This window comes from Labrus bergylta, chromosome 15, assembly GCF_963930695.1.
Source record: "Labrus bergylta chromosome 15, fLabBer1.1, whole genome shotgun sequence".
NCBI classification, from domain to species: Eukaryota; Metazoa; Chordata; class Actinopteri; order Labriformes; family Labridae; genus Labrus; species Labrus bergylta.
In genome coordinates this window covers 6,555,890-6,579,491 of record NC_089209.1, presented here as the reverse complement: position 1 = coordinate 6,579,491, position 23,602 = coordinate 6,555,890, and the positions used below count along the sequence as shown (strand labels likewise).

At 41.4% G+C, this 23,602-nt stretch overlaps 2 protein-coding genes across 2 annotated transcripts in view; both read left to right on the top strand.

Annotated features, from left to right (window-relative positions):
• Positions 1 to 15,696, top strand: part of map3k5 (mitogen-activated protein kinase kinase kinase 5) — a 77,621-nt gene extending 61,925 nt beyond the window's left edge. Inside the window, exons 17-30 of the mRNA XM_020639904.3 lie at positions 543 to 679; positions 1,896 to 2,001; positions 4,782 to 4,939; positions 6,847 to 7,024; positions 8,380 to 8,397; positions 9,679 to 9,856; positions 10,380 to 10,548; positions 10,644 to 10,829; positions 11,665 to 11,770; positions 12,156 to 12,399; positions 12,502 to 12,614; positions 13,742 to 13,863; positions 14,129 to 14,205; positions 14,485 to 15,696. Of these exons, the coding sequence (XP_020495560.2) occupies positions 543 to 679; positions 1,896 to 2,001; positions 4,782 to 4,939; positions 6,847 to 7,024; positions 8,380 to 8,397; positions 9,679 to 9,856; positions 10,380 to 10,548; positions 10,644 to 10,829; positions 11,665 to 11,770; positions 12,156 to 12,399; positions 12,502 to 12,614; positions 13,742 to 13,863; positions 14,129 to 14,205; positions 14,485 to 14,545 (1,853 nt within the window). The 3' untranslated portion in view covers positions 14,546 to 15,696. The remainder of the gene's footprint in view (positions 1 to 542; positions 680 to 1,895; positions 2,002 to 4,781; positions 4,940 to 6,846; positions 7,025 to 8,379; positions 8,398 to 9,678; positions 9,857 to 10,379; positions 10,549 to 10,643; positions 10,830 to 11,664; positions 11,771 to 12,155; positions 12,400 to 12,501; positions 12,615 to 13,741; positions 13,864 to 14,128; positions 14,206 to 14,484) is intronic.
• Positions 15,697 to 16,319: 623 nt separating this feature from the next.
• lrp11 (low density lipoprotein receptor-related protein 11) lies at positions 16,320 to 23,506 on the top strand. The gene is made up of 9 exons (XM_020639948.3): positions 16,320 to 17,155; positions 18,021 to 18,178; positions 19,393 to 19,534; positions 19,744 to 19,869; positions 19,967 to 20,170; positions 21,669 to 21,836; positions 21,937 to 21,993; positions 22,295 to 22,387; positions 22,617 to 23,506. The coding sequence occupies exons 1-9, from the start codon at positions 16,558 to 16,560 to the stop codon at positions 22,769 to 22,771; spliced, it is 1,701 nt and encodes a 566-aa protein (XP_020495604.2). The 5' UTR covers positions 16,320 to 16,557; the 3' UTR covers positions 22,772 to 23,506.
• The last annotated feature ends 96 nt before the right edge of the window (positions 23,507 to 23,602 follow it).

The following is a 23,602-nucleotide window of genomic DNA, read 5'->3' as shown; positions in this document are numbered from 1 at the left end:
CAATAAGAATCATTCGACTGAAAAAAAAAAACACTTTGCTCTCAGGTAACGTCAGTGAGTTTTTAAAGGTGCATTTTCTCTGATATATTTTATCAGTTGTAAGAGAGCCAAAGACTTTCTTTCATCAGCTGAGGAAATAAATCTTGTTATCTCAAAAGACCAAAGGTTACATTCATTATTTCAGCATCCAGTTGATCAAACAGTTTCTAAAGTAAAACATAAAAGAGGAAGATTTTTCATGATTCGTCGGTTTGATTAAAACAAAAGAAAACTCAAAGTGACTGGAGAACACCGTAGCCTAGTGTGAGCGCCTCATGTACAGAGGCTTTAACTCCTTGAAAGCGGGCCGCCTGGGTTCCAATCAGACCTGTAGCTCCCTGTCCTCAAAGTCATTCCCCGTTCTCTCTCCCTGTCTGATTTCTGACTCTATCCACTGCCCTGTCTTTTCAATAAAGGCATAAAAACGACACCCTGAATTGCAGACTGTGTGCACTGTGACAGAGTATATTCATATTTGTTTGTCTTATTTCCGTGGTCTTTAGGGAGTCTGTCTGCACTGCTGAGGTCCAAGTGGGGTCCTCTAAAAAACAACGAGTCCACCATCGGCTTCTACACCCGACAGATCCTGGAGGGACTCAAGTACCTGCACGACAACCAGATCGCTCACAGAGACATCAAGGTGAACCGACGTTATCTGACTGTTCTTTTTCTTCACTTTTTATGGCTGCACTGGCTTCTTGCAGACTTGTTTCCATTAAGTCCACCTGACACATGTATAATGTATTATTATTATTATTATTATTATTATTATTATTATATATATCAGTATAAGGATGCTCAACCAGGCTGCGTTTAGGGGCAATTGTGAATTAACATCGATTTATATGATACAGGGATGATCTATTTACTGTAATAGATTGAAGATTCAGGCAGTTTGCTTGTGAAATAAGAGCTATTTGAACTGGAAATCCAATCTGGGAAAAACATGTATTCTTATATGTATACATGGTATCTGAAGCACGAAAAACTCCCTGATCAAAAGAGATCAATCAGCCAGGACTAGCTGGGCCTTCTTTAAAGTCCTGACTTTGTACAGGTGTGCTCAGTCATTCAGACACAAACCTGCAGTTTTTGCCAGAAAAACTTTGACAATACTACGCAGTCTGTTACAATTTCTAATGGGGAGTGACTCGTACGACGTAACATATGGGAAAGTGAGGACGGATTTGATAAAATAAGAGTAAAACATGTCCATTAAACACATACAGGCACACTGGAGAGAAGGTAAGATCCAATAGATACAACATGCTAAGATAAGAAAATGATGGACAGATTAGGATACAATGCGACTTGATACGACAAGACACGGAGCGATGTGTTGGCTCAGAAAAACATTGATTGCAGCACTCCCTCCGTTTGAAAACTGTGTGCAATAAATGAGATTCGGTGTGAATTCATTCAAACAGAATCTGAGCTGCTCACTGCTGTTTAACATTTCCTCTACAGCTCTTTGGCTAAAACAGTAATCCTGTCTCCCCCCCCTGTAATGTAAAATCACCTCTCTGTTTTTCTCTCTGTTATGACAGACACTGATAACACCTCCCCCACACACAGTGATTAGGGTCAGCAGCCCCCCTCCTCTTGCATCCACCTGCACTAACAACAGGGTCATATAAGCATCATCAGTAAATGTTAATCACCTTGTTTTGGCGGGGATGTGTCGCGCTCCTCCTCCTCCCACACACCGTGTTGTGACCTGCCGTGTGTTTTTGTCGCCACTTACACAAGGATTGGGCGAGCATGTCATATAATCTGTAAACCATCGCAGAGTCAGATTCCTCGGGCGAGGTGACGGGGCGAGTCCGTTCTCACTGCTGTTTCTTTGTGATCCACAGGGTGATAACGTTCTCATCAACACCTACAGCGGCGTCCTGAAGATTTCAGATTTCGGCACATCCAAGAGGTTGGCAGGGATCAACCCCTGCACTGAGACGTTCACAGGTACGCTCTGATGCCACAGACTGAGAGAGTCGATGAATCGATGCTTCCTGTTCACACTGAGCTCAAAAACATTTCTCTTAAAGCAGTGGTTACAAAACATTTTCCTTACTCCCCCCCCACCACACCTGACTTATTCTCCTGCGTGGAATCTAGGCCGTAGCATATGGCACAGGTTGCCTGACGTGCTGATGTCACTATGCTGCCGAAACAAAGCAGACTGCAAGCCCTGTGATTGGTCTGCAGTTTCCTCTCCTGGATTGCATCACATGTGAAGGCCCCCTCAGATAAGCATGGCGCTGAGCTTGCTGTCTGTGAACGCTGCGCGGATGTAAAATCAAAAGGTTTACCTTGGGCTCAGCGCTCCACATGGACACCTGCGCGCGTCCAATGGGAGTGAAGATTAGATCACAACAAATGGTGTCCCACTTTCCTGAACTCTAGTTTAAAGACCTACCGGGACATCGGCTAGAGAGCTCTTGTTCAGACACATTCAAACTGTGCCTCCAAAAAGTAGCTATTTTCCTGACTATCAATTCGGTTACTTAGCAGCTTGCACCGATGATTTGTGCGCGTGATGGAAATTACAACTTTAAAAAAAAGAAAAAACTCTCCATTACAGTTCTTCAAAATCCCCTTTCAATGAAACAATGGACTAAACTTTTGCCTGAGCTGAGCGGTGAGGTAACCTCACTCAGACACTACTTCATCTCCTGTTGTCATTCTTTCACAGCAGTCACCCCCGTTTTCCGCTCCTCGGCCACTAAATGACATCACTGATAATAGCTAGACTGTTTCTATAAAGAGGCGTTTGTTTTGGCCACGAGTCTGCGGTCACGTCAGGGCTGCGTTTTGTACCCGTGTGAAGTAGAGCGGTTTCAGCAGATAACACCCTCGGTCAGCTGACGTGCAGGGACTTACCCTGAAAGGTGGAACTCTTTCAGAAAACTGGGCTACTCCTTTTTATAGACCAGGCCTGCTATAAATGCTCCCCTGCCCTGCTTTTAGCTCAGTACACAAGCTTCTAAAAGCAGCGACTACCGCCCAGCCGGCTATTATTAGTACAAAAGAGTCTTTTCAATGGGGAGCTGTTATTATAAGAACACGCACAAAATAACAGAGGCTCTTTGCTGCTGCTCTCCGAGGCCCTGAGAAAGCTCTCTGAACCTGATTGGTCATTAGTAAGAATTGATGTATCGCCTCAGAACAGAGGTAACTCATGAAAAGACTTGATTTGAGCTATTTTTGGCTTTTACATCTGCTCCATTCATCCACCGTTGATGTCACTTTTACCATCACTCTCTGTGGAGCACTTTGTGGCCTTGAAACTGTTAGCAGTTCTCTCTCTCTCTCTCTCTCTCTCTCTCTCTCTCTCTCTCTCTCTCTCTCTCTCTCTCTCTCTCTCTCTCTCTCTCTGCTGTGCTTTTCATACACCTGAGCACTGATGTCAGACGCTGAGATATGAAATGCAAAAAGAGCCAAAGTGCATAAAGGTTTCTTAAAGCAGGAAGCTGGTTTGACTTCCTTTTTTTTCTGCTTTTTCCACGTTTATAGCCTCATATAATGAAGTCAGAGTTTGCTTCCTCTGCACGTGATTAAGTTAATAAATGACGACGTCATTTCTGCAGAGCTCCTGTGAGAAAATAAAACAGAAACAAATCTGCTCAGATTGATGAGGTCAGAGCCGAGAAGCTAAACAAAACTTCGTTTGGCTGCTGCATTAAACATTTCAAACGTGAATTTTCTGACTGAATTCCCTTTTAAATAAGAAGCTAAATATTTTGGCCTTATTTCTATTTCCTTTTTTTCTTAAAGTTTGAAAACTTCTATGCTAAATTAAAACCTCCTAGCTTAGCATAAAGACTTGAAACAGCTAATCTTGCTCACTGCAGATAGCATCCAAAACTACATTTAGCATTTTTTGGGAAAGCTCCAGTTTTCTTGCAAAAGTTAGACTACTAAAACAATACCACTCTCATATCTGTATGTTTCAATATCTACAGTATACATTGGTGTATATAATGTATATCTGTATATCTGTATAGCTGGAGTTGGACCATGAAGAAGGACAACAGTTAATGTTACAAAAAAGTTCACAAATTAAGATTTATGTTTTCTTTGTACAAATGTTGGTATTAAAAACTATAGTTCTGTGTTTTATCTGGTTGAGATCCCCTCACTAATAAAACAACAATTAAACCATGTTCACAAGCTAAGGAAGGATTTAGTTTTTTATTTCACTAAGAGCTAAGCTAAGCTAACTCTAACGGTACAAGAACAGCTACTCAAAGCTCAGACAGCATCTCTAAGAAAGTCGACCTGTTCAGTTTTCATTTGCTTTCCTGCACAGGCTTAGACGACAAGATCGATGCAGCTCTTATCAAACTGCAGCTCATGTTAGAATTGAGCTGGAGCCAACAAGCTAGGCTAGACTAGCTTAGCATAAATACTGGAAACAGCTAGCCTAGCTCGTTCTTAAGATAACAGAAAAGCTTACAGCGTACTTATCTCCTCTATTTCATCATAAAAATCTGTCGGTTATGTTCAAACTAAATGTAATTTGTTTATTTTAGAGACACAAAGATGTTGTGGGGTTGATTTGTTTTTCTTCTGCAAGACAAAAGAAGCAAAATAAGATAAATGACGATCTATTCCTTTAAGTTAGAAAGATGTGGAACGTTCAACATTATATTAATAACACTTCCACAAACAGTAACTAACTATCTACATTAACTAAATACTAAATAACCCGCTGTCTGTCTGTGTGTGTGTTTATCATCTAGGCACATTACAGTACATGGCTCCTGAAATCATTGACAAGGGTCCTCGTGGATACGGTAAACCAGCGGACATCTGGTCTCTGGGCTGCACCATCATAGAGATGGCGACTGGGAAACCGCCTTTCTATGAACTGGGAGAACCACAGGCAGCTATGTTCAAGGTGAGAGCAGACACTCCATCCTTCATCCCACTGGGTAATGATGAGCTTCATTTTAGCAAATGAACATCTGTGTCTGTGATGAAATCTTCCATAAAGTGTTAAACAACAGAACAGCTGCAGCTGGGAGTGTGGTTCATTTTTAAGTCTCAGTGCTGATAATTGCTCCCCTGATGTTTTATTTATAATCTGATATATTAATCCAGTTTTATTTTATTGTTTTAGTGAACCATCTGCTTCCTGTTGCTTTCGCTAATTTGCACATTGGCACCAAAAGTCAGAACATTTTGTCGATCTGGTTCTGCAAACCAACTAAAGACATTTCATGCATTGAAGCTGAATCTTTCCTTTAGAACAAGTTTTCACTCACTGGTTTTGACTCTAATGAACATCATCCTGTTAACCCCCCCCCTCATCCCCTTTTTGCCTAATCATGCTGACTATGAAACATCAACAACTTTAACTATTTCATTGACCAACACGTTGTAGATAAAGACAAACAGATATTTTAAATATGATTAACTTGCAGGTACAGTTTTTGTGAATTTAGACAATTAAGCTGTTCTTCTTTTTGTACGTCAGTCGTGTGCATGTGTGTTTTGCCAATCACGTCCCTGTTTAATGTTTCTTTTGTCTTCACACATCCGTCATGGAGATTGTATCTGACCGAACCACCATCCAGAAAAACATCAAATTAATGACTTATCCTCACGACTAGACTAGAAAGACACTTCCGAGCTTTCTACCTAAGTTACAGAAACCTCATGATGAAGGTACATGGGAACTTATTTCTCCTGCTAAATTATAATTAAAGATTTTGCGTTACAGCTGGACTGGAATAAACCAGTGATGGACATAAAACATGCTGACTTTAAGCTGGTGTAGTGTGTTGTTTAAAACTTCTTTCTCCAGCCTGCTCCTTCACTCCACTGTGTTTACTTCATTTATTATTTAATGCTCACTGTGTTTTTAATAGATGCTTTTTCTCTAATGCCGACAGAAGAATTAATAGGCAGGCCTAGTAGCGTCTGCACGTATCAGTTCCCTTTTTATGTAAACAAAACCAGTGAATCAGCTGTTCTGCACCTGCCTTGTGTTTCCACCTGTGTGCTGTAACGTGATCGAGACCAGCAGAAACTCGATGACAATGCACGAACATTTGTTTGAACACAAACATGCATAGCTCACCGAGATTCCCTCATGTCTTTCATCCCAGTTTCTGTGCGTGTGCGGGTCTTTGTGTGAAGTATTGTACTCGCTGTGTATTTGCTCTGGTTGGAAATGTAATTGGGGGGGGCTCCAATGAAATATTGTTGTAAGCCATGTGCAGCCCATTAAAGACAGTAAAGATGTTTGTGGAGCGTCTGGAAAGCATTAAAACGCTCCTGTCAGAGCTTCAATCATGGAACTTTCCATAAGATGTAATTTAATTAAAGGGCTGTGAATTTAAACCAGGAGGGAGTATGTTACTGTGCGGAAAAGATCCTGTAGTAAACAGAACGTATAAAACGGAAACCGACACATCACAGAATTCATGCTACTGCAAATGCAATCCCATCATCTTTGTGAGGAGGGCCGGGTTTTCACAAATAGTAAAAGAGTCCTCAAAGGTTCTTCACTCATCCTCGAGGAATGTCTCGAGGGAGGGGCATCTCCAAGCTGATCTTAAGGCAACATTCCTCAACAGCAACGGCAGGAATTTCTAACCTTCTTATAGTCAGGGGAGCCTTGAACTTGTGAGTGTTATTGCTCACAAGTGCTGCCTCGAGCTACAGCCGGGCCTGGTGCTCATGTCTCATAGAGCACTGGGTTAACTTTCCTCCTCCATAAAGGCAGAGGCATGCACCCTGTGTTTTTTTTATTTCATATTCATTTCAGAGCTCCACCTTCTCTTGTGTGTCTCTCTGCAGGTTGGTATGTTTAAGATTCACCCAGAGATCCCTGAGTCCATGTCCCTGGAGGCCAAAGCCTTCATCCTGCGCTGCTTCGAGCCCGACCCGGACCGCCGCGCCACCGCCTTCGACCTGCTCACGGACGAGTTCCTCACCGTCACAAGCCGCAAGAAGAAGGGCAAGAATAGTTTCACAGGTAGCTTCAGTTCATTTCCTGTCAGCTCGACCGCCTTGTTGTTGGTTTTCTACTTAAAGTCCCTGTAAACCAAAATGGATCTCTGTTAGGTTCCATAAATGATTAGCTCGGTTGCCTGGGGGTCCGTATGAGGTCATTCAAAAAAAATCTGCAATTTAGAATCACTCTGTTGTTGTTGCAACAAACAACTTCCCTGTCTTTGTCCAACGGCAAATAAATATTAACCTCTGTCAACAAAAGGTTGATAGTTAAGAAAATGTCCATAAAATTTTAAAAAGATTCCCTCAAATTTTTATAAACCTTTCTAAAAATGTCCATAAAACTTTCTCTACATTTCTGATGAAAGTCTCTAGAAATTCCCAAATGTGTCTGTTACAGTTTCCAACATTTTGTTAAAAGATTCTGAAAGTCATTTTCTATTTAAAAATTCCTTAAAAATGTGTGAAAAACTCTCCTGAAAGTTTCAGAAAATTGTCTTGTCAGCACAGCTTCGAATAATTTCTGATGAAAGTTTTCCAAAAACTTGACTGTTTTCAAAGATTCCTGACTTTAAGTGTCCTACAACTTCCAGTAAATTAAATAAAGTACAATCCTTTAATTCACATAGCAGACTCTTTAATCCAAAGCGACGCACATCAGAGAGTAAGAGAACAAAAGCAAGGATCTAGAGAGGAGGAGGAGGAGGAGACGACGTCAGTAAGAGCAAACAAACACCTTGAAGTTTGATCGGACACACAGGTGCTGAAACATCCTGAAACATCCCAAAGTGTCCGTCCCTAGATAGATCTTTTGAAATGCTGAATACCGAAGAGACAGAACAAAACAAAGTCAACAACAAAACAGACGATAAAACAAGAAGCACTTTAATGGATGACTGTGTGGCTGATTCATTTATTAAGAGAACTTGTGGTTCATTTGTTGTCCCAGGAAGTGAGTGTGAGCAGTTCCCTGATAGCGTTAAGCTATGCAGATCATGTTCACACTGAAACTCAGGTCGAGTTTTACAGCCCGCAGAGTTCCCTTCAGTCATTAAAAGTCAATATTTGTTTTGGCTGCTGTGTGAAGTGTCCTTACATGTTCCTGAACAGTGTCACCGGCTCTACCTGCTCACTGTGTTCATCATCACGCAGCATTAACACACCCTGCATCCTTATTGTCAGGATTTCATCATTAGAGCAGTTCTCTCTGAGTTCTCAGCGTCATGTGATCTGGCACCAGAACAGAAGGATCAGAGAAGAAACCCTCAACGCTCGCCTTCTTCTTGGAAATGTTTTTCTGCATCTCTTACAGGGAGTCATGTTCAGTTTGGTTCTTGTTTGAATACTGACACATGTTTGGCGTTTTTCCATCCACAGCTCTGTCACCAGGATCAGGTGAGTTACTTCAGTTTCTTCTTCTTCCTCCTCCTCCTTTTTCTTCCTCTTCATCCTCTCCTTCTTCTTCCTCCTTTTTCTTCCTATTCTTCATCTTCTTCTCCTCTTCCTCTACCTCTCCTTCTTCTTCCTCCTTTTTCTTCCTATTCTTCATCTTCTTCTCCTCTTCCTCTACCTCTCCTTCTTCTTCCTCCTTTTTCTTCCTATTCTTCATCTTCTTCTCCTCTTCCTCTACCTCTCCTTCTTCTTCCTCCTTTTTCTTCCTATTCTTCATCCTCTTCTCCTCTTCCTCTACCTCTCCTTCTTCCTCCTTCTTTTTCTTCCTCTTCATCCTCTTCTTCTTCTTCCTCCTTTTTCTTCCTATTCTTCATCTTCTTCTCCTCTTCCTCTACCTCTCCTTCTTCTTCCTCCTTTTTCTTCCTATTCTTCATCCTCTTCTCCTCTTCCTCTACCTCTCCTTCTTCCTCCTTCTTTTTCTTCCTCTTCATCCTCTTCTTCTTCTTCCTCCTTTTTCTTCCTATTCTTCATCTTCTTCTCCTCTTCCTCTACCTCTCCTTCTTCTTCCTCCTTTTTCTTCCTCTTCATCTTCTCCTCTTCCTCTACCCCTTCTTCCCCCTCCTCCTTTTTCTTCCTCTTCGTCCTCTTCTTCATCTTCTTCCTCCTTTTTCTTCCTCTTCATCTTCTCCTCTTCCTCTACCTCTCCTCTCTTCCTCCTCCTCCTTTTTCTTCCTCTCCTTCTCCTCCTCCTTTACCTCTCCTCTCTTCCTCCTTTCTCTTCCTCTCCTCCTCCTCCTCTTCTTCATCTATGTTGACTGCTGTATAATCTGTACATCAGAGCGATGAACATCAGCTGGAGAGTATCTAGGTTAGACTTTTCTTTTTTTTTCCTGCGCGGCCTCCCTTGCACGACTCTGCCCTTTCAAAACAACTCAAAATAGACATTGCACAACATGACTTCTTTTCTGAATGCTTGAACGTCTTCATAACCCCTCTTTCATATTTTATACACAATGGATGTCATTTACTGGCTGATACATCAGATAAAGCTCCTCTCTGTCTAAACATGATTATGGAGAATTATCTGATTTTTCCTTCTGAAAAGGACGACAACCTTCCATCAGCACTTTCACTAATTTCCTCCTCCTGAAAGCTTCAGTCCTCTTTGTAAATGAAGAACGGCTCCTGCGTCCTGATTGGTCATCCTCTGTGCTACAGATTAAACATGAAGCCCTTAACTGAAGCAACAGGTAGGAAATAAAGGCTTTAATTTGTGTCCTTCAGAGTATCTGCGGAGTATCTCTCTGCCCGTGCCGGTGGTGGTGGAGGACACGAGCAGCAGCAGCGAGTACGGCTCCGTCTCCCCTGACAATGACCTCAACACCAACCCCTTCATCTTCAAGCCCAGCTCCAAGTGCTACAGCGAGAGGGACGTCAAGGGGCCCCGGTCGCTCTTCCTCAGGTGGGGGATTCAGACGGGGGTTGAGGGGGAATGTTTTAAACAGGATCTGTCATTTTTTCCTCACAGGAAGTTTGACACAATGTCAGATTATGAAGGTTGTATGTTCATTGTTTATATTTAAGATTTAAGGTTTGTATGTGTCTCATGCTCGTACAGATGGACAGTGAAATGCAGATGAGGCCTCACGATAAAAACTAAAGCATTTACTCTAAAAGACACTTTTATATAGTAAAATGTAGACATGTTAAGATGAGATAAAGATATAAATATAAAATAAATCACCTTAGTCTGATTGATTCTAATGCAAACTCTGCACTTTATTGTAAGTCAGTGGTTCACATATTTTTCAGCGTGTGAGCCTTGAAATCAAACTAGTATAAAAAAACTAACATTGTTCAATAACTTCAACAAAAATCATCACAATCAATGAAGGATCCAAAAATCTATATCTTCAACAAAAACAAACACTATCTCCTGTTGTGAATATGTCTTGAGGTCTTTTTTTTTATGCATGTCTTCTCAGCATCCCGGTGGAGAACTTCGAGGACCACAGCGCTCCTCCGTCTCCCGATGAGAAGGATTCAGGTTTCTTCATGCTGCGGAAGGACAGCGAGAGGCGAGCTACGCTGCACCACATCCTGACCGAGGACCGAGACAAGGTGGTGAACAACCTGATGGAGGCGCTCACACAGGTGGGGTAAAAAAATCACAGATCAGATACATTACACCCCAAAAATGAATAGTCAACGGTTCTCTCATCATCATATTTCAACCCTCACACCTGCAGGGCTCTGAGGGGATGAAGCTGAAGCCTCAGCACATCTCCACCCTTGTGGTCAGTCTGGCCGACTTTGTTCGCATGGCGGACAGGAAGATCATCGCCAACACGCTGTCTCAACTCAAGCTGGAGCTGGACTTCGACAGCACAGCCATCAGCCAGCTGCAGGTTGTGCTGTTCGGCTTCCAGGATGCAGTACGTATCAAGCACAGAAGCACAGACACTGACAGCAACAGTTAGATAACGGGGGGGAAGGAAGAAGAAAATGAGGAAAGCTCAAATTGCAGCACTAACAAAAGCTAAGCACTTACTTTTAAGGTTTCATCTGCAAATGCTTCTGCGACTGAAACGTGCATTTACTGCAGAACACGTCAGTGTAATTGTTGTCATCTTACATGAGCTGCAGGAAGATGCAGGCTGCCATGATGCTGTCTCTCCTGCACAAAGAACAGACATGTAATTATGAAAAATGTTTAACCTTTGCAACAGATGATAAAAAGGAGCATGGCAGGCAGATAATGCACAATATGTTTCAGACATAAACTAAAAATAAGCTGCTCTCTTGTCCCTCCTCAAAGATGAAGTTTTGCAGATGAAATGACTGAAGTGTTTGTTTTTTCATGTTTCCTGGAGCTGTTACATAATCCTGAAAGAAGATGAAGCTCTGATGCCTCCTGCTGGTCATCAGTGAAATAATAATGCAGGATTAAAAAAAAAAAGTAGAGTTATGCAACTTGGATTATTCATTAATGGATTTTGTGCATTAATAAAGACTGACATATCTGCATGCTAAATGTGTTGCTGTAAAAGGGCACATATTTAATCATTGCAGCAGATATAAAGGTAAAGAAAAAAACTGTGGCATAAAATCGAGGAAGGATGCAGGAAATAAGGGAGTGTAAAATATTTGAATGTTAAAACAAACATGGGAAAAATAAACTAAATGAATAAACTAATTAAAATGTCATTAATTTGTCATTGAAAGGAAGTAAGAGGTGTGTTTTTACTCATTTTTTTGTCATGCCCGCAGGTGAACAAAGTGCTGCGAAACCACAACATCAAGCCTCACTGGATGTTTGCTCTGGACAACATCATCCGCAAAGCTGTGCAGACGGCCATCACCATCCTGGTGCCAGGTAACGTCAATACAGTCTGGAGCCAAACTTCCCTAAATGAGTTATCGCCCGTCCCTCGGGGCGGCGCTGGCTGATTAATATAAAAGAGGTTTTACCCTGGAAGCTCAGTAACATGAGGGTTTGGTTAACAGTAGTGGAGAGGTTGGAGAATGTGAGGTGATGAAGACCAGAGCTCCACAGATATTCACACAGATAACTAATGTCTGCTTCGATTGGGCTCTTTAACACAGGAGCATTACTGTTTAAAAGAAGGTTTCAAAAGAGGGCTGTAGCAGCTCTAAAGCACAACTGAGGAACTCTTGAACAAAACAAGCGGCATCAAATCCATCCTGTAAATTATAATCATGCTGTGTGTGTGTGTGTGTGTGTGCGCGCGCGCGTTCAGAGCTGAGGCCTCACTTCAGTCTGGCGTCTGAAAGTGACCCAGCAGACCAGGAGGACGTGGACGACGACACCGAGCCCGAGAGAAGCGCCACGCACCAGAGCCGGCCGCCTCCCGTCGCCGCTCACGATGACACAGTGGCGACGTCCGGAGTCAGCACGCTCAGCTCCACCGTCTCACACGAATCCCATAATGCACAGCGGTCTGTGAGCATGGAGCTGGGCAGGATGAAGCTGGAGACCAACAGGTAGCTGCTAAAACTGACTGTGATTTCATCAAGTACAGGAAGCCTGGAGAGCTCTGATAATTGAATCCTTCTGTGGTATGTTCTTGTTTTCTTTAACCTCAGGCTGCTGGAGCAGCTCCTGGAGAAGGAGAGAGAGTATCAGGCCATCCTGCAACAAGTGCTGGAAGAGAGGGAGCAGGAGATCAGACTACTGAAGCTGCGATCTGAGCCCGCAGGTCTAGACTCAAATCTACCTTTTTACACTGCCTGTATGCAACACTCTCGTGCCACTTCTGCTCCCTCTGCTGTTTGTCTTTATGTTTCCACTCCAGCTGTGGCTCGTGTAACAACAATCAGAAGTGTACAAGTCTTTAGAAGTGCACTTTATATCACTATCAATAATAATGTTCAAAATAATTCATACCAGTTCAAAACTGGTCGTGTAATTTCTCACTTGCCAATTTGGTCTCAGATTTTAGAGTATTAAAATGCTGATTGCACCATGATTTCTTCACTTAAACGTTCTTCATATTTATTTGTATTTATTCCTCTCTGTAAATGAACTTAATCCTTAAGCAAAAAATATAGCTTTAAACTTTGAAAGCAATTTATATGCAACTATTTTGTACTCCTTGTGTTGCATAGTGATGCACAATTGTTGTTGAGAAATCACAAACAAGACGCTTCTTAGAAAGTCTATTTTAAGAAAGAACATTTTCCCTGTAAGATTATTTCATGGTTCCAAAATTACAAATGATGATCTCTAATATCTAGATGCACCCTACAAAAAATATAAAATAAGCTGCACCTGCTTTCATGCAAATACATTAAAATCCTGCATTTACATGAAAGCAGAGGTAGCAATAATCCATTCATCGTGAATATAACCATTTGATTGTCACATGTTTTTCTTGTATATCTACATAGTTCTACTTAAGTTCTATTTTCAAATGCAGGCTTTTTATATTAAAAAGCTCCTGTGGGAAACTTTCAGGATGTGTGGATTTTGGCGCCCCCTGTGGACAAAACAGTACTTCTCTGATCTTGTCATGTACATGCGTAAAAGATATTTTTGACTTAATACCTCATCCTGCTTTCTTTTAACAGTCAAATGCAAAAACCGATTGTGAACATTTACTGGGAGGGGAAAAAAATCTATTTTTGCAGTGTGTTGTTAATCTGTCCCGTGGCAGAGGTTTTAGACATTAATAAAACTTCAACATTAATTCCAAGCTGTTTCATAACCAGCTTTAAAAAAAAACTCCTCGAGAGTAGTGGTACTGAACGCTGCAGCACAATATTTATTTCCTGCACAAATGTTTTGGGAGTGGATCCAGTGTGTCTAAAAATGTCCCCCCAACAGATGTCCCTGCATCGTCAGGTGGTCCAGAGGGAGAGACGAGCCAGCCAGCAGAGAGACATGAGGACCCGGATCTGACCAGCTGGCTGAGGCTTTCTGGTGCCGACCAGGACTCCATAGACAGAGTGAGTTTGATAAAGAGTGTTTTATAAATCTCTTTGAGAGATGTTGTCTACAGTCCCACAACAAGAGGATGCCTTTTTTTTTTTTAAACGATGTTACAAGATGTAAAATAAAAATCAAATGAAAGACAATTTGAAGCATTTTACAGTTCCATTTGAGAGAGGTTACCTAGAATAAATGTGTTTTAAATGTCTTTATAAATGTGTAGCTTTTGGGAGTCAAACAGTGTGTTTTCAGCCCTCGTTGATATTCATGTTGTGTCTTTAGATACTGAACGAGCAGTACACACTGAACAACATCCTCCACGATGTAACGAGAGACGATATGAAGAGTTTAAGACTGAGGTACCAACGTTTTTCATTTTTTCTTTTTTACAACAGATGATGAGTCATCATTTGGCTTCTAGGCTTTCTTTACTCCCTCATTATTCTTGGGTTGACATTGGATGGTGAATGTGATATGTGTGTGTGTGTGTGTGTGTGTGGTGTGTTTCTGTTTGAAGTTGAAGTAACAATATGACTGATAAGCTGCAGTATAGGTCATTTAGTGTGAATTCTTTTGATCTGATACAACAGGTTGTATTCTGTACATTAACATAATATACTTTCTCTGTGTCCCGTCAGAGGTGGGGTCCTGTGTAAACTATGGAGGGCCATCACAGACTACAGACAGAAGCCAACCTGAGGCCTTACGCGGTGATAACCACTCGGAGAAGCCCCGACCTCTGTCCCGTCGACTGCTCAGTATTCTCCTCGTTACCTCAGTATTTACAGGAGCCAGACTTTAAGGAGAAGAAACTCTGTGCTCGCAGAGCGCCCAGAGCTTAATTCAGCCCACACGAAAAAGAAAAAAAAAAAACTCTTTGATTGCTCTTGTCGGAGTATTTTGATATTTTTGGAGTAAAAGATTTTGGGAGAAAAAAAAGGTCACTTTGAAAACAGCTGTTCCTGAGAAGTGCCACTAGTTTTGCTATATCCAATGGACATTACCGAGCCTTTTTTGTTACAGGTGTGTTACTAAACAATGACAATTAGGGTAAACATTTATTGATGAAATCTTGAAAACAGTCAAAACTTTTTCGCCTGTCCTTACAAGACGTACCGTTTACAGAACTAGAGACTGACCGTTTTCTATTACCAGCCTGAGATACAAAAGACTACATTCACCAACATCTGTACTTTTTTTTTAATTTTTAATCATAAACGTCTTATCACTACTTTATTTAAATATTTTTTAATTTAATTTGTTTTGGTAATCTAAAGGATGTGCATGCCCTGTTTGTTTGTTTTTTAATCCATATTGAGACTTATTTAAATCATGTTTTGAATTTTTCTTTTTTAATCCTTTTTTTTTAAATTTTGTCATGTAAATATTGTGTTATACAGACCTGTATATGAAAGACATTTATGTACTGAAAACAATGTTAAACATAAATACGTTTCCATGTGAATTGGACTGAGTCTACAATGAACACATTTGAGAAATGAATTGTATGATATTGTTTATGTAATGTCACAAATCAGATCATATCAGATGAGATCATATTGAGTTAGTAATAAACCATCTGTTTTTTATTGTTGTACACTGACAAAATTGTGCTTGCTGGCTTGTGTAGATATGATCAATCCGATGTGTTATGTTGTGATACGAATTTAAAATGCAAAAAAATGCCATAAAGAAGAGCCTTTACCCTTTTTCTTTCTATCTTTATTTTTAAACGTGATGTCAGAAACGGGGGAAACAGTCCTGAGTAGTGTGTCCATTTAGTTTCATATCTGAAATGATTCAAGATTTTTTTGTGTCAAATTGTTCAAATAAAACTTTTCATCTTGGAATTGTGAAAGCGCTTTGTGAGAGGTATTATGTTATAAATTAAAGTAGAGTGGGTACATGTAATTGTATTTATAAAATCTACTACTGGAGAGACATTTAAAAGTTAAAACTGGCTCATAAGAGTTTTGGTGCTCACATTAATGTACCAGAAGATTTTAATCAGCGTTGCACAACAGTTAATGTCACTCTAGTTGAGAACAACAGAGAAAAGTTACATTTTATAATATCCCTGCAAAAAGCAGATTTCCCTGACCCAGCTGGTAAAAGGACATTAAATGTTTTTTTACTTTATGTAGGCCTATTGCACAGTATCTTAATATAGGCCATGTTACAGTAACTGCTGCTGATATTTTTAATGAATAATCTAAATGTGCAATTCATCAAATGAGGGTATAAGGCTACATTTCCTTCTTAATTCTAGTAAAAGTTCAAAGTAGGCCTAACATGAAAATAAATTCGACAAGACAAGTCGCCTACTTCCAAAATACACTCAATTTTTTTAGTAAACACCCGTATGCAAGACGGATGGAGAGAGAAACGACCGACTGCTTCAGGTGCTTTCTGCTCGCCATATTTGTTCATCCCTGTGACGTCAGCGATTCCTGCTGAGCAGCAGCCGACGTTGAGGTCTCGCGGCCGCCTCCCCCTCACCATGACAACACAGATTTGGAGCATCGTCAGAGCAGCGTTACAGACTCTTCGCTCCTGAGTTAGAGACGGTTTAAATGAAACATATCGCGTTTCATGTCATTTATCAATGATATTTATTTAATGTAGGAGCGGTGTTATTTGATGCGCGGAGCCCTCATGTGTCGGAGAACAGCCGGAGGCAGAGGGACACGCTGTTTAACTGCGTGAACAACATGGCTCTTCCTCAGCATCCCCGGCTGTTGTTGCTCGCTTGTGTTGTTGTTGTTGTTTTTCTTCTGGGCGCAGTTCAACGTATCCACGCCACTCGGTCTTTGCCCATATCGGACCTGAAATCCAAAATAACCGGGGTGGAGGAGCTCCTGGAGCAGTTCCGCCAGCAGCTGCAGCAGCAGGACCAGGCGCACAGCAGGGGGGGAGGCGGCGAGGCGAGCGACTCCTGTGTGGGCGACTTCAACGCCGAAGGGGACCGCATCATCAAGACCAAGGCCTCCATCGAGCAGGGGGCCACCTTCCTGCTGGCCCCGGACAGGGTGTACACCTGGAAGGACTGCCTGCACGCCTGCTGCTCCCAGCCGCACTGCACCGTGGCGGTGGTGCAGGAGGACCAGAGCCAGCCCGGGGACAGTCTCAGCTGCTACCTGTTTAACTGCACCTACAGGAACAAACATGTCTGCTCCTTCGCTCCGCAGCAAGGCTTCTCCACGTACAGCCGGACTGCCAACACGACGCTGGGACAACTCCCTGTTTCATCCAGCGGCTCATCCAGGAGCCCCGGGGAGGGGAGACACCCGGATGAGGATGATACACAAGGTGGGAGAGGCTGGCAGTGGCACACACCACAATCTGAATAAAATAACATGCATTGATCCAAATGATTGATCAGGATGTAGCCTACATGCAAAATCTTGAAAAGCCTGCAGGTGCCTGATCAAGTAAACAAAAGGAAAATAAAGATAAATGTTGATTCTTCTAATGCAGTCAACAACAAAAAAAGCATTGTTAAGTGATGATTGCTATATTGGCTGGTGTAAAACTAATTTACTGAGTTTATGATATTTGACAGACTGAAGCATAGTTAACTCTTTGTTTATTGAACACAACATAAGGAGTCATTAGGTAAAACATGTATATCACAAAATGTATATCTCCTTTCTTTGCCCTAAGATTTAAATAATGGTCCACCGTCGCCTTACAGAGGATACAGAGGATCTATTATTCTGACAAAAAAGAATCAGTGTTTCCACACCCCGGCTGTATTCTCTACCTAATCTCTTTAGTAAAAAAAAAAAGGGTGCAGTTTCTGAAAACAGATAATCAAATTAACAACCACTTTCTTCCACAGCATGTTCACTGTAACATCTATAGCAACCACTGCATGCTGCAGGGCGATAAAGCTGGGAGGAAAGGTTAATCATTCACTTTTTTAGAGTTTTAAGCCGTGCAAATTCAGACTCAGGACTCTGAGACCAGCAGCAGGTGTTGTTATGATTATCTCCTCTGTTTATTTTAAAGTCACCTATTAGTATTTAATTTCCACCATGACAGAGACAATATTTTAAATCTAATCCTGCAGTAGAATAAAGCAAGAATAAATGTGCAGAGGCGTTGTAAAAGTAGGTTGTTCACATCCTCTGTATCACGATGGTGTGCTGGTTCCCCCTATGTGTTTCTGCAGAAGTAGATGAGCCTCCTCGCAGTGATGCTGGACAGGATGTGGTGATCCAGCTGCCCACAGACTGGGCCGTGCTGGATGGACGGGACAGTGTGGATGACCACGGGATCAGCCACTATGAATGGACCCTCGTCAGGGGTGAAACGACCATTAATATGAAGGTCAGTGGTTACTGCATGTAGACTATTGAGTGAAGGCTCACAGCCAGGACATCTCGTAGTAAACTGGGTACATCTGAGACTGGAAGCCTGGTAGCACACAGTGGAGGAAACGCAGACTGAATAAAGAGAATAGACAGGGAGAGCTCTTTTGTTCTCTCCTTTCACGGGTCAGATGGTTCCATTTGAATTCTCAGTATGAATAGTCACTAATGGTCCTCTCAGACACCAGCATCAAATTACATGTTTGAGTCAGGTCTACAGGGTGGCTTAAGGCCACAGCGCAGTAATACTTTTATGTACGACAAAGATAGAATTTAATTAAAAAAGCATGCATTCAAACCTGCCACAAGGACAGCGGCAATATTGAGCCAGCCTTTTGTCAACACCTTTAGTGACAACATGTGGAGAATCTTTTCAACATGTCCTTTATTCAAAAGTTCTCTTCACACCGTTTATTTCTGTTAAACGACTATTTTACCTTTTTTATACACCAAGAAATAAACGCTAGGCGTCGGCTCCCAACAACCCTCAGTACACAAAAGATATGCTGCTATGATGATTGATTTCAGGATCTGTCAGAATAAAATATGAAGATTTGTCCAAGAGATTTTGCCAAACTGTTTAAACCTGTTGTGAAACGGAGTTTACAAAGAGTGCTTTGACAATTACTAAGAAGGCAAAACAACAACACAAACCAGGTTAGGCAAAATAAATCAAACATTATCCATTATAAACTAACAGAAATATGAGAATAAAAGGGGGAAAAATGAAAAAATCTAAGTCATATTAACTTAACTGATTAGCATTGTATTTATCTTTCTGTTAAATTTGGGGGTTTATATATTTTAGTGCATTTCACCTTTTTATGAGGCAATGCCTTTAATGTAATTCTTGAATTCTTTGCAACAAAATTAAGATTTTTCTTTCCTATTGTTCAGCAGAAAAAAATAATATCTTCATGATTGCATGCAAGTAGGGGCTGGTAGGTTTAATGATATAAGGTTGATCTGTGATTTATATGAACTGCCCAAAGCTGTGTTGTACAGTATATTCTCAAGTAAAAAAAATAACAAAACTCGCCAGTATTGGATTCTTTTTTGCACTAATTTGTTCAAGAGAGAACAAGTTTGGTCGTCTCAATTTTTGCACATGTAATGAATGAAAATCAAGTCATAAATCTGTTGACTTTCTTTGTTGTTTGTATATGTTTCTAGGCGACTCATCCGGGCCTGCTGAAGGTCAGTGGTCTGCAGGAGGGCGTCTACACCTTCCAGATGACGATCACTGACACAGCGGGACAGAAGAGCTCCGACAACGTATCTGTCACCGTGCTGGCACCGAAACACCAAGCAGAAGGTGATGAATTCTCAAAATACACACATCTTTAATATGATTTTGTTTTAACCTCCTTTGTGAGATAATGGTTTCTCCTCAAATGTTCAGTTTATTGTTTAAAGCTTGTTCGTCTAGTCTTTGATAAACGTGATCTTTTCCTCATTTTCAAATGTTTAAAGCTGTGTTTTTGTGGTAACTGTTTCCTGATGTTTACGTTTGTGTGCCCACAGTCTGTACGGGTCACTGTTCAAACTATCAGTTCAAGTGTGATGATGGCTGCTGTATTGACATCACCTTCGCCTGTGATGGGAAGCAACACTGTCCAGACCGCTCTGATGAAGACTTCTGCCCAAACTGTGAGAGACACGTCATACCCATAGCCTGTTATTATCGCTCTTGTATTGTGATCACACAAAGACGACATGGTTCATTTACTTTCTTTGATTTCTTCAGTCGACAGCAGCAGGAAGACAGTCACCCACACTGCTGATCCGTCAAACCCTCGTCGACCTGTAGCGCAGACGGAGGAGTCTGAGGACCTCTCCATGATCCAGACTGGATCCAGAAAGACCGTAGAGAGCATTGTACCCCCTCAGGACAGGAGTAAGTCCACTCCTCCACAGAGTCCCAGTCAACCAGAGGCTGCAGCCAGTCAAGGTAAGGATGTGTTTGAAGCCGTGTTTGCACAATCTGTTACATCATCTGTTTGAACTCAGAGTACCTCTCATAGCTGCAGCGGGGTGATACAAAAAATAGAGAGATTTTTTAGAATACACAGTTTGATGGAAATCTAAAAGGATTTATTCTACTTTAGCTCTACCTGTTCAAATGTTTGCTTAACAATATGATCCTCCATCACGGTGTCATTAGTGCAGTATCTCTTTGTAAAGAGGCGGAGAGGGTTTTTAGTGTGATTCTGGCCACAGAAGCAGATGGAGCCCTTGTAGGCAGCCATTGAGTCACAGCATACCGAGCTGAAAATGCTGCCAGAGCCACAGGGCCACTCTGCAGTCCCTGGGAAAGCAGCTCTGTGCCTGCTGGAACAAAGCGCCTCTGTCCCCTCTGCCATCTGATCCCTGAATCAGGCTGAGAGCGACCAAAAGAGCTCCTCTCCCCCACCATCAGTGTTTTACCACAGGTATTACACGGGTGAGGAGCATTCTCAGGAGTCTTTTCTTCATGTCACCAATGCTGAGGTCCATGTCTAAATGCTCGGAAGGCTGAGATAATACTTTTAGTTTAGGAAAGAGAGAGAGGGAGAATAGTGGATTAATGACACCTACTCCGACCTTCTCGTCTCTCTTCTGGCTGAGCATTCACTTTCAGGATCAATCAAGTGTTTCCTCTGTAATCTGCAATGAGTGAATATCTTGGCCCCTTGTAAAATGATTAAACAGAATATTGCATAAAGGTAAAGGTGTTAGTCGCCTGTTGCTATTGACGAGCAGACATTAAACGAAGCTTTGACTTAAACATTAGTTTGGAGTTGTGATTGTGGCCTCTTGTAATATGAAAATCCAATATTCTCTCTCTGTAAGCTTTGTTTTGAACTCCACAGGCATTAAAAACTCTAAAAATTAAGTAATCTAAAAAAATATATATATTTATGGTTTGGACTATTTTCCGATATTAAGACTTTACTTTAAGTGTCAGGAAACTGTAATAAATGTGATGTTTTTTTACTTTTGATGGTGAATAGGTAAAAAACAAATTCTGCTTTAATCAAAACCTGCAGGTGAATCAATCATGCATTTTGTTTAACAACATTAAATAACTCAAGCAGCCTGAAGTAATTTCTCGTATCTCTGCTGTTTAAAATGATGATTACATTTTAGCCTTTTATTTTCTTTTTTTTTACAGTAAACAATTTTTCATTAAGAATCATTAAGAAAGAAAAGTCTTAATTTGTTAAGTGACAAGAAGCTGAGGGAAGGAAGCCACGAGGCTACCTTCAGACACTCAAGACGAGGACACTTTTAATAAATCAGGGCATATGTCGTATCAGGAAATACACACACCAATTTCTACCACGCAGGATCTTCTTCAGGTTCTGAAGAAGTCTACCACCCTGTCATGGTGAGCACCCAGTATCCTTCTTTTTCCTGAGTTAAACAAGAAGCTGATTGTATACGACCCTCTCTCTCTCTCTCTGTAGATCCATGTGCTGCAGCTCCAGTCGTTGGACCCTGCACAGGAAACTTCCCTCGCTGGTACTACGACCGAATTGCAGGAGAATGCAAACACTTCCTGTACGGCGGCTGCCAGGGCAACCATAACAACTTCCTCCAGGAGTCTGACTGTGTCAGTGAATGTATACAGAAGAGTGAGCATCTCCTTTTTGTCCATTAGTTGTTTAGTAATTGTGACATCATCATCACACCAAACTACTTTTAATTTGCACGTTTCATGGATTCATCTTTCAGGTCCAGCTTTCAAACCAGCGACTGTGGCTCCTCCCATCACCAAACAGACTGACATAGGTAATGGAGTACATTTCAGTAAAACATGATAGGTGGGGTGCTGATAGCCTGGCGGTTATATCAAGCGCACCATGTTCAGAGGCTATAGTCCTCATCTGAGCAGCCGTGGGATCAAATTCAACCCTCGCCCTTTGCTGCATGTCTTCCCTCACTCATATTCTGCCTAACTTCAGGAATATCCAAAAAAAAAGGCAAAAAGGCAAAAAAATAACTTTAAAAAACCTGATTGGCATATCTGTAAAAAGACGTTACTGTTGAGTATTTCATATTAATTTTGTTTGTTTGTATTATTTTTTTCAAGCTGCCCCTAAAGTCTCACAGAAGCAACCAGAGACTGACGTCCCCATCTCCAAACCATTCCCAGTAATGGGAGGGCATCCAGGACCAGAGTCAGGTACGAGTCAGCATGAAATGTCTGGTGACTTTCATCGTACTGCTACTTTTTTAACTGGGCATTTCAACATGGGCTTTAGTTGGGATACCTTGGATTTTGTAGTCAGCCTCAAGTGGACACTCTGGGATCGAGAGTTTTTCACTGTTGGTGCTTTGTCTTAGTTTTTCAACACTGGCTGCCTGGTCTTAGCTCTTCTGTTTACCTCTTGTGTCCCTTTCCCCTCCTAAAGGTGCAATCCTTCCTCTGGCTCTCGGCATAATCATCACCGCTCTCCTCCTTCTCATGATTGGCTGTCGTCTCAGACTTGTTCGTCACAAGCTTAAGAAAGCCCGACCGTTGACCACAGAGGAGTCAGATTACCTCATCAACGGCATGTACCTGTAGCCAAGCGGGCTGCTGGTACATACAGCAGGCAGCAAATACAAGAGGAACACGGATCATGTCACCAGAGACTGAGACAGGAGCTTTTGAATTTGCACTCTGAATTTCTCACCGCCTGTTTCTCTTATTTGTCCTCACTTTGGAAATATCACAACACTCTGCTGTCATGAACAATTCTGAACATCCTAACATGGAACCCCCTTTGCTGCTGATAGACGCTGCCTTCAAAGCCAATGACACATATTCAGATTCAAATCATATTCATACTGTTGTCTTAAGAAAATCTGATTGTAAATCTATGATGTAAAAGTCATAAGACTTATGGACAGCTGTCAAACTCCCTTGTTAACTTCTTGGATGCAGTAAAGAGTCCCTTCTGTCTCCTGTACTTCAAACGGGTTACTTGGATGTTATTGTATTCTAAATCAACATTTATTTTTATGACTAAGGCTGCACAAAAATGTTACATTTTTGCCACTGGGTGGCACTAATGTGACATATTTGTACTGTACAGTTCACCCAAGATAAATACATTATTAAACACAATCTGAGTACTTGCTGTAGTGCAACTTAGTTTTTTTTTTGCAGTACTTTAAAGCCATAACAAATGATATTAATGTCTACATTTTGTTGCGTTACTTTAAAAAGCAAACTTATGTAGAGTTGTATTATATTGCACACGTGTATTCCATCAGAGTGCTGACTTTTATGTGACATATTAAAGTTTATTATATATCATAAAGCCCTCATGTGGTCTGTTGAGACAGCAGTTTTCAATAATCAAATTTTTATTGACTAAGGCGAGGTTTTTTACTCCTGGGGGTTTTAGGAATG

Excerpts from the sequence above, each read along its gene's own strand:
- lrp11 (XM_020639948.3), top strand. The coding sequence starts at position 16,558 with ATGGCTCTTCCTCAGCATCCCCGGCTGTTGTTGCTCGCTTGTGTTGTT. Across the intron at positions 21,837-21,936 it reads CAGTGAATGTATACAGAAGA|GTCCAGCTTTCAAACCAGCG; the intron begins GTGAGCATCTCC and ends TTCATCTTTCAG. Across the intron at positions 21,994-22,294 it reads CACCAAACAGACTGACATAG|CTGCCCCTAAAGTCTCACAG; the intron begins GTAATGGAGTAC and ends ATTTTTTTCAAG.